The sequence below is a fragment of the Oryzias melastigma genome, linkage group LG17, assembly GCF_002922805.2.
Source record: "Oryzias melastigma strain HK-1 linkage group LG17, ASM292280v2, whole genome shotgun sequence".
NCBI lineage: Eukaryota > Metazoa > Chordata > Actinopteri > Beloniformes > Adrianichthyidae > Oryzias > Oryzias melastigma.
The window spans coordinates 9,547,580-9,558,047 of record NC_050528.1 but is presented as its reverse complement, the minus strand read 5'-3'; the positions used below and the strand labels follow the sequence as shown (position 1 = coordinate 9,558,047).

Here is a 10,468-nt window from a genome sequence, read left to right as displayed (position 1 = left end):
TGAGAGCCCCTCCCCTCTATTATCACCTTTATTTATAAAGCCCTTTAACACAATTAAAATGTACATTTAAAGCTAAGCATATTATGAACTGCTAAAAATAATTTATCAATTAAAAAAACTATTTTTATATCCTCTATAATATATATAGTATATTTGCCAATGTTTTACTAAACTTCCAAACTCATTTGATATTAGTTTCAAAAAGGGGTTAGATAAGCTTCCGCATCAAAGTTATATCACATTCTGTCACTACGGAGGAACTTTTCAACTTCTGTGAATGACTGAGCACCACATTGTGGCACACACACTTGTATAACCGTTTAGATAACAGCGGGCCGTTCTGAGCCGCTCTGGACCAACCATGGCCGCTGCCTCATTCACCGGCAGCTGCATGCTAGTGATTTGCTCCCGCTCCTCTCACGCCGGCTCTCTATCCGTGGGTTCCCACGTGAAGGAGGTGACACCCTTACATAAAGAGACGGACAGCGCCGCGGGCCAATCACAGTGCGGAGCGACAGTTTCCGCACCGGCCCTCGTTTGTCATCCTCCCTCTGATTGGTCAGCGTCACGACGTTCCTGAGAGTGGCTCCGCAGCGGGCCAATCGGCGCAGGGCAGCGGGAGGAGTTGGAAATGAGGTCACTGCCTGCGTTTGTGGATTCAGGGCAGTGTGTGGACCCAGCCGGAGCTGGAGAAAGACGCAGCCGGGCAGCGGAGCGCGCGCTGATCCATCCATGGGAGTCCGACAGAGAGACTTCTAACACCAGAGGCTCGTTTTGAGGCTGACACCGCCAACACCAGAGGAGCTGTTTCCATGAGGTCAGTGGAGTTTTACGCATCTCTGACGCGCATCTATTGTATTCTTCTACGATTAGGTAATGTGTTCTGTCTTAAAAAATGAAAAGTTGCATGTCAGTGTGAACAGTTTTTAGACTGGGGGGACTGCACTCCATTCGTGCCAGCCGGAATGACGCGCAGTTAGTTTTTAAACTTTTCTTCAATAAAAAAAAAATAAAAATAAAAATGTGGAGGTGACGCATTTAGGGGAAACGGAGCTGAGTGTTTGGGACAGTGATGGTATTGAAGACGTGCCCCCCATGCGTAGGTGTCACATGAAAACTCCAGCATAACGCCTTACATAAAGTCTACTGCGGCAGCACATGACGGGACTCCGCACGCAGCTGCCTTTAGGGAATTTACGGTATGCGATGCTGCATCATCGCTTTCGTTTCTCATATTTTACCCCTCTAAATATTCTTTAAAAATAGTATAAACTCTTGCAAAATGCAAAAATAACCTATAAATTAGGAAAAATACATGTAAAAGTCGTGCGTACTGAGTGCGTAAAATTTATTCCAATGCGTAAAATGAATCCCCCCCTCATTTCTCATATTTCCCCATCGGAATAAAAAATATATATCAGCTTAAATAGAATAAACTCTTGCAAAATGCAAAAAATGTCCCATAAATTAGGAAAAATACATGTAAAAGTCGTGCGTACTGAGTGCGTAACTTTTTATTCCAATGCGTAAAATGAATCCCCCCTCATTTCTCATATTTCCCCATCGGAATTAAAAAAATATCAGCTTAAATAGAATAAACTCTTGCAAAATGCAAAAATAACCCATAAATTAGGAAAAATACATTCAAAAGTTGAGTGCGCAACTTGGTATCCCAGTGCGTAAAATAAGTTCCAGCTGGGGGAAACTTTTTCTTCAAAGTGTAAAGACATATATTAGGGAATGAAAGTCGGTTTCCTTTTCAGCACGCAGTATCCAGACGCCCCCCTGTTAATAAACTTGCATCATAGCTACAGACTGATGTGGCCAATTTCAGCCTGCCCTTTGTGTTTGCTGAAGGAGGAGTAAGAGTGACTGACGCACACAAGGGTTGGCAAGGAGAAGTCGTTTAGAGGTGTTTATCTTACTGTGGCAGTCTGCCCATGGGTTGCCATGTTCACGGATTTCTCTCAACCCACATTTACAACATTCAAATGACTTTAAAGGGAAACTTTTCCAGGTTGAGTTTGCTGGGAGGAACAGTCCAGTCAGCATCTGGTCTCCCAGACAGTAAAAGTTTGGGAGTTTTATGTCTGCATGTGACTCGGTGGAGCTTTATGACTGAATTCAAGGAGGTCAATGACCTAATGGTCGAACTGGATCGAGTCTGTTCTGGTGCTCCATAATGTAACTGAAGAATGTGCGGAGAAATCCTTGATGCCTGCACGTGAGAAAAGTGGACTTTCGTGGTTTGCACTTTAGCAGCTTTGCTGACATGGATCCAAACTGAAGCAAAATCTCTTTCTTATCAAAGCTGATGACTGATAACAGTTGCTAAATCATTAGATGGACTTTCATTTTTTTTTTCTTTAAGCTAGTTTTGATCTAAATTCATTGTTCTGCGGCACATGAAGAAAAACTGTTTTTAGCAGATTTCCTCATCGACATGTGGCTCCAAAATAGAGCAGCAGCCCCGGCATTGCTTGTATAAGGAGGGTTGAGATGACGCATTAGATAACATCAGAGTGCTGTCATAAGCATGCTTTTACGTCAGATAAATGTGGGTTGAGAATAATTAGGTGGAGATTAACGTTTAATCTGCCGTAAGATTTCAGCTGCAGATGAGAAAAAACACTTAAATGGGAATGAATGGTCTAAATCCGACCTATACATCAACTTTTAAGCTCTTTTGTGTCATATAAGTGCTTAGAAAACCTATTACTTCAAATTACTTTTTGTCTTTATTGCTGTTTCATGCTCTAAAGTAATTTATCAGCCTTTTTATGGGTGAATTTTTAGGATTTTCTTATGATTCTGCACCAGTTTTTTTGTGATGTTTTTAGCATTTTTTTCATTTCAATGTAATAAATTCCTAATTATTTATTTTTTATGATTATTATTTCTGCCTTGCAGTTGTGTGACTGTAAAATGCAGTAGAAGTTTGTTGAAATAAAGAAAAAATCAGCTATGCATCTATAAATGTTTTTTATCTGAATTTATGGAGGAAAAATCGACATTTATCTTTATAATGTAAGAAGGGACTTAAAATATTAAATACAACTTTTGCCTGCATTGCAGGTTGCCTTGAGACGATTAAATTAAAAGCTATTTTAATCATTTGTCTTTTTAAAAACGATGTAAAATTGAACTTTTTTTCTTTTTTTTTCTTCAATTTCCTCTAAACTCTTTATATCTATGATGCAAGAAGAAGATCCATATGGCCAATTCAAGCCTTTAATCAAATCTCGGTTTGCACACTCAGCAGTTTGCACTTGGTGATTGTGTTAGATCTCTCGCTGAGCCGTTAAACATCTGCTCCTTTTGTGTTCGTGCATGGAGCCGGTTTGCTGCAGCTGGCAGTCCGGCACTCTGCACTTTGACCGGAAAAAAGCAGTCCAACAGTCGTATTTCTGTGTCACGGCCTGGGTTAGGAAGTTATGCAAGGGCAATCAGAGTTTAAGACTGAGAAATGACTCTGCAAAAAGAAAGAAAGAAAGTCACACGTGAGAAATAAAGTCAAAGGGCTTCCTTAAGGTAATTGAGCCTGAATGGATGAGTCAGTTCTCTGCATGGAAGTAGCAGCTAATGCGGCTCTTCCCTGTTTGTGCAATTAGAAAAATGGATTTTGTGTGCAACCTTTTTAGGCTTTATCGAGCTGCTAGGGGTAGTTTGTCAAATAAATATGCCCCTTAAGTCTTATGTGTGAAATAATCAAGTAGTTGCAAATTAATCTGTGAGTTTTTCATTATTTTTACAAATAAACTGCTGCATATTTTAGCATCTTATCTGTCCTGAAATCAATATCTATTCTGATCTTTATTGAAATCATGGATTCCCTCAATAATCTGGAGTCACGCTTCCTTCTTATATCTTGTGGCATTGAGCCATGAAGAGGTGCCAATGGGGGTAAAAGTCTCATAGCACTAAAACTATCCTGAACTTTTGGACTTTGAGGATGTAGAACACGTTGGCAGTCCATTTTATTCCTCTTTCTTTTTTAAATTCAGACTTTTAAAGTAGCTTCTGTTTTGCTAAAATGATGACAGACTTTTTTTTTGCTGGTTTTCTGACTTTTTGGACGCATTTCCTGCCTTCAAAGGTTGGGAGAGCTAAACAAACCAGAAGGTAGCCTCACAACCCACATCTCTTTTTGTCATCACCTCATGCCGCATCCGTATGCTGACCCACTTCACTCAGCAGCGCAGACACTGAAAATAAGCCGACTATGCAGCAGGTCACAGATAAGCAGACCAGTGACTGTTTACTCACTGCTTCTGCCATCTGATAAGACCTGCAGAATTGTTAATTATTACCAAAAACCTTCTCTTTACCATAGTTATTTTTGGAGGAATGACCATGGGGTCAGGCTGCTTAAATCCAGAGTGGATTTTGCAATTTAGTTAATTTTTAAATAAATTTAGTCTGTAATTTTCATCATAAACTTTAACTGTTATAGACAGAATGCAAGAAAAAGAATCCAGGAAATCACTTTAAATTATTTAACTATAAATTAGTGCAGAAAATAAGTAATTAACCTCCAACAAACAAGCATCACTTCTTCTTTTAGAAGTAGTTTGCTGCCTGTTTGAATTGGTTATATGTTTAAAAGAATAAAACAGTCAGACTGCAACTTTTCTACCAAAGAGCTATCTTAAGACACCAAGAACAAGACTGTTTATCTAAACTGGGATGTATAGATGAAAAAAAAGATGAGGACGATCCCAAACTCATCACCCGGGTAACGAAGGAGTGACTGCATAAAAAAGCATGTCACGGTTTTGGAATCTATTTTTGAAGGGATGGCCATGGTGTCGGGTTGCTTAAATCCAGAGCCAGATTGGATTTAGCAAATTCACTCTAGAAATCTAAATGATATTGAAGCTAATAAATATCCAGGAAAAAGGGAAGTGTTCAAACTCACTGTGGGGGAATATAAGTATTTGTCACCGATTCTGCAAAAAGAGGAATTTAGTCTGTAATGTTCATTATAAACTCTAACTGTGAGAAAGATAATGCAAAAAAAAAAAAGAATCCAGGAAATCACTTTGTTTGATTTATATGAATTTATCTGTAAATTTGTGCGGAAATAAGCAAATAAGCTCCAACAAACAAGCATCACTTCTTCTTTTAGAAGTAGTTTGCTGCCTGTTTGAATTGGTTTTATGTTTAAAAGACTAAAACAGTCAGACTGCAACTTTTCTACCAAAGATCTATCTTAGGACACCAAGAGCAAAACTATTCATCTGAACTGAGATGAACCGATGAAAAAAAGATGACAAGGATCCCAAACTCATCACCCGGGCAATGAAGGAGTGACTGCATAAAAGGCATGTCACGGTTCTGGAATGTTCTATTTTTGAAGGAATGACCATGGGTCGGGTTGCTTAAATCCAGAACAAGCGTGGATTTTGCAAATTCAGTCTGAAATGCTTAATTCATCCCCAAAGAGAATCTAGACTAAAGCTAATAAATATGCAAGAAAAGGGAAATGTTCAGACACAATATAAGTATTTGTTCGTCACCGATTCTGCAAAAAGATGAATATAGTCTGTAATGTTCATTATAAACTGTTAAAGACAGAATGTAAAAAAAGAATCCAGGAAATCACTTTGTATGATTTTTAATAATCTATGTCTATATTTGTGCAGAAAATAAGTAATTAAGCTCCAACAAACAAGCATCACTTCTTTGAATTTAGTTTGAATTGGTTAACTGTACAAAAGACTAAAACAGTCAACTTTTCTACCAAAGAGCTATCTCAGGACACCAAGACTGTTCATCTGAACTGAGATGAACTGATGAAAAAACACGACAAAGATCTCAAACACATCACCCGGACAACAAAGGAGTGACTGCATCAAAATCGTGTCACGGTTCTGGAATGTTCCAGCAGTCTCCAGACCTCAACCCTGCAGAGACTTTGTGGAGGGAGTTGAAAGTCTGTGTTGCCCAGCAGCGACAGCCCCAAATCATCACAGTTCTTGAGTAAGATCTGGATGGAAACATTGACCAGAATAGGCAGAAACCTGGGAAAACCAACAAGAAATGTTCAACTTCTTTCAATGAAAACAGGTTATCTTCTTATTTTCTGCTCCGTTGTAGAAATAAATTCCATAACATGCAGAATCAGCGATTGAGATTTGACAGATCTACGACAGTTTTTTTTTCCTCTTTTTTGTTGTAGAGTTCTTTCAAACTCTATGCAAACACAGTCAGAGAGTCTTAACTCCGCTGTCAGCACATCCTTAGTGCCTCCATCCAAAACAAACGGGAGTGACGCACAACAGGCAGCTGACGTCAGAATGCTCCGGCGTGTTTGAGCTTGAAGGGAAAACGTTGAAGAGAGTGAAGTCGTAGGACAATGAATCTCAGATGAATTAAGATCTCAGATTTGAGGAGGCCATTTTTTATCATTTCATGGCTTATAGAAAAGAATTCTTAATCTTTTAGTTTAAAGTACGGGCGTGACATTCCACATGGAAAGTTGATCCAAGTTTATTAGGGTTTTTATACAATTAGGAACCAAATACATGGATTTGATTCAAATTTTATGATTTCAAAAAACACAACTGTGATGCAAATCTGAAAAAAACATTTTTAGCTTGTTTAACTGCTAAATTAAAAAGTTCAAAGACCCACTTTGATCATCTTTTGATCTAAAATCGTTCTTAGTGGTCTTTTAATTTTGATTTATGATTATGTTGTTTTCTTTGGGACATAATTTCTCCAGAGCGGCAGTAGCTCATAAGAAATTTGCTTCTGAGTTGTGGGCGGGACTGTTGGCGCACAGAAACCCCGCCCTCTTGCTGCTGTGAGCTCTCTGTTTAAGTGGAGCAGGGAGCCCGTCGTATTTTTTATGTTACAAATAAACGGTTTTTTAAACCTATTTTTTTTCATCTGCTTCTGATTCACAAAAAAATTGAATAAAGAAAAACTTCGAAATGTAATTATAAGTTAAATTTTCTTAACATGTGTTCTCCATCATCAGAAAAATGCCACAAAAAATGTTAAAAACACCAAAAACATAATTTTAATCACATTTTAAATGTTAAATTTATATATATTTTAAAAAATACTCAGATGAGAAATGTCTAATTATGATGATGGGACTTTAAAAAATAAATTGTAATTATGTCAGTTTTTCTTGTGAATATATTATCAAATAAATTATTAAATCAATCACTTTATTGAGTGTTTCTCATTACAAACTTATAGACCTTATTAGGAATACGTCCTTAATTTGTAATAAAAAAATATATTTTCACATTTTTAAATCCAAATCATTTCATTTTTTTAGGAGGCATCTTTGGTCTTCCATACAGCTTGCCTGGATTTTGTATTAAATTGATTTATAAATTATTTTCTGTGCAGATTTTGGTGCTGAAGAGGTTAAAAGAAACTGTATTTGATCGTAGCTGATAACGTTTGATCTCAGTATAATGAGTACAAACTGTGTCATTATGGACTAAGGCTGCATGGAGCACCAGCATTTATCCCAAGAGTCTGGATTTGCATGCATTACATTCATGGTGGTCGAAGGCTTTAAGATTGTAGCTTTCAGTTCCTGCATAATTATTCAGTCCAACCCTCTGCTGTTGTTGTTGTTGAAAGTTTCACTCTTTTTGAAGCCGTTTTACAGTCATTTTACTAGCTTTGGTTTCCTCATCTGATCATAGTTCCTTTTTTTAAAAATGTTGAACAGCAGGACGCTTTAGTTAGGGTTGATTTTTTTGTAGGGCAGTTCAGCTTTGGTGCCACACAGGCCGCTTTAGGCTTTGGAAAACAGGACAAAGTTCCACCACTCGTGACCTACAGACGCATCAGACGAACCTCGCCTAATGTTTGCTCTAAAACTCCCTTAGAAGAGTGAGAGTGCTGAGATGAGTGCTGGTTTTAAAGGTCACTCTGTCTGACCCAGAGAGTCTCTCAGCACGTCAGAGAGGGGTGTGCAGCACCTTCAGAGATCACGGTTTCACCCATGATGTTGGAGATGTCAGACAGTAAAGCCTTTAGTCACATGGATGCCGAGGGTTTTGGGTTGTTCAGGCTCATAGAGAGGAACAACTGCATCTTAAGTTTGCTTGATGCTCACAGGAAGTCATAAGGTGGTGTATCATGAAGTATTTGTAAGGCACACACTCGTGAAGTATGGAGTAGGGATCTAGGGAAAAATTGATTTAGGGATATATCGCAATATTTCCTTTGGCAATACTTGTATTAATCTAAAATGCTGCCAAGATATTTAATTCATTATTTATTAGCAAACGTTGTTCAGTGTCTTATTATTTTGTTACACTTAAACGTCCAACCACTAGTTGGCAGCAGAGAACACGGAGCCTCTTTAAACAGCTCTACTCCGCAACAACAACCGTTTATAAGTACTGGAGAAGATACATTTAGCAATGTTGGAAATAAAAACCACTTCATTTCCTTATTCCACATTAAATCTACACTAAAAAATATTTTGTGGTAGAAATCAAACAATGTTCCCTATAAGAACAAATATTTCTTCATTTACCAAAAGAAAAGCACCATAATTTGCTTGGGTTAAAGCAACTTATTTATGAAATACAGTTGCAATTAGCATTGTTATCATTACATACAATACATTTTTATCATTTAATCCCACGAAAGGCACAGGAATAGAGTTTTTTATTTAAGTGATAGCCTACTCTTTAAAAAAAAGTGATAAATTGTTCTGTCTTAGGATATATCGTGATATGTATCGTATTGTGAGACACATACTATATTGTGATATGTATGGTATCACTAAATCTGCCAATATTTTGTCAAAGCAAAATATTGAATGTATTTAGTAATATTTGTACAATGCATGAAAAATCAAAAAGTTAAATAAAAATAACAAAATGCATTTTAGTAAAAGTAAAAACATCAAAAGTTCATTTTTTAGTGAAATGTAGATGGCAGACGTGTGCTAGTAAACAATAAATAAAAAGTAGAAGAAGTCCCTCCATGCTTGTCCATTGTGAACGTCGTGGGCTAATTCTGCATTCGAGAACCTTCGTTTTACACGTTCTTGAATGCACTAAACATTCGAGAACGCTTGAATGCTTTTAAATTCCTTGCATGCAGCCTGACTGTTTAGCTACTGACGTGCTGCATGCTAGGAATGAAGGAGCGTGCAGAGAGTGCACGTTTATCCTGGGAACAGCACCAACAGGCCCTTTGTGCAGTCTGCAGGATTTGGGGAGAGATTGAAAACATTTGTCACCTCTACTCCGTTCTAACTTACTGGTTATAAGTGTTTTCTAAAGAATTCATTCATCTCCACCTGCATTTTTAGTAAAACTGCTGGTTAAATTTTTAAAAACTTGTCTCCTTCTCTCCACAGATCCATTTGTTTCATCTCGCATTTCCTTCAGTGTCACCCTCATGAAAATGGGGTGATTTCCTTCTTTCATCTTCCTGTTGAGTGACCTGGAACCAGCCCAGGGCAGAACCCCGACTCATGTCAGAGGATTCGGACTCCAAGCTCTATTGCTTCTCGGCGCAGGAGGACCAAGATGCAGCCTCAGATTGCAGAGCGTCCACCTCCGGGACCACCTCCATCCCGAGGGGGGCCTCCGTGGCGCAGCTGCACAGGTTGAGCGCCTACGGCCAAGCCCGGCCCGACCTGGGCCTTCCCTCAGAGGGGAGCGACAGCAGCGGGCAGGACCCCCATCCTTCACCACGCAACATCCGCAAGAACCCGCACTCCCGGCTGCTGCCCGAAGAGGACATGGAGATGAAGAGCAGCGGGTCCAGCGGGAGTGGGACGGAATCGCACGGCAATGAAAGCCATGGAAACGACAGCAACGGAAACGAAAGCCACAGCCACGAGTCGCTCGGCAGCTCCAATGGCAACAGCAAGGACTCGGCGTTGCTGGAGTCCTCTGGAAGCCATAAAAGGTAAGCGCTGTTGACAGAGCGACAACAGTGATGTGCTTTGTTGTTTCTGGAAGGCTTTTTTATGGCTGTTAGTGAGCTTTTTCCTCTGACGCACAAAAGTGGAAAAAACTGTGGAGTAATCCACAGTACTGTGTAGTGTGGAGTACTATGGAGTATTGGAGTAATCTAGGAACAATGCCAGATCTGGAATATTTTACATGGAGGTGGGTGGGTGGGGGGACTTTAGAAGAGTGTCAAATCAGCAAAATGGACGACCATTACATATGAAAAAATCAAAAATACATTCTCCATAACTCCATTCTCAGCCCAAATTTAAAAAATGCCCCCAAAAAGGGGGCGGAGCTACTGGAGCCAGACTGAGCTGTGGAGGTGTGGCTTAGATCTATGATTGACAGGTTAGCTTTATGTAGCTGTAATACTAGAAGGTGCAGTTCTTACACTATTTACAGCTTAGTTTATAAAAATTAAAATAAGATAATAAAAATGTAAATTTTCTAAGCTTTAATTCGAGCCATGTTTTGTGACAATCGGTTAAAGACTGAGGAAACTAGTCTGATTTTTG

The 10,468-nt window shown here is 38.9% G+C and overlaps 1 protein-coding gene across 4 annotated transcripts in view; it reads left to right on the top strand.

Moving 5' to 3' along the window:
• The first annotated feature begins 599 nt into the window (after positions 1–599).
• The window catches only part of per2 (period circadian clock 2), a 40,511-nt gene continuing 30,642 nt past the window's right edge, over positions 600–10,468 (top strand). For 2 of the 4 annotated variants that reach the window (XM_024273150.2, XM_024273146.2), the window contains exons 1-2: positions 600–817; positions 9,350–9,906. In XM_024273150.2, the coding sequence (XP_024128918.1) occupies positions 9,467–9,906 (440 nt within the window). In that variant the 5' untranslated portion in view covers positions 600–817; positions 9,350–9,466. The remainder of the gene's footprint in view (positions 818–9,349; positions 9,907–10,468) is intronic. The other 2 variants (XM_024273148.2, XM_024273149.2) reach the window with 1 other exon arrangement.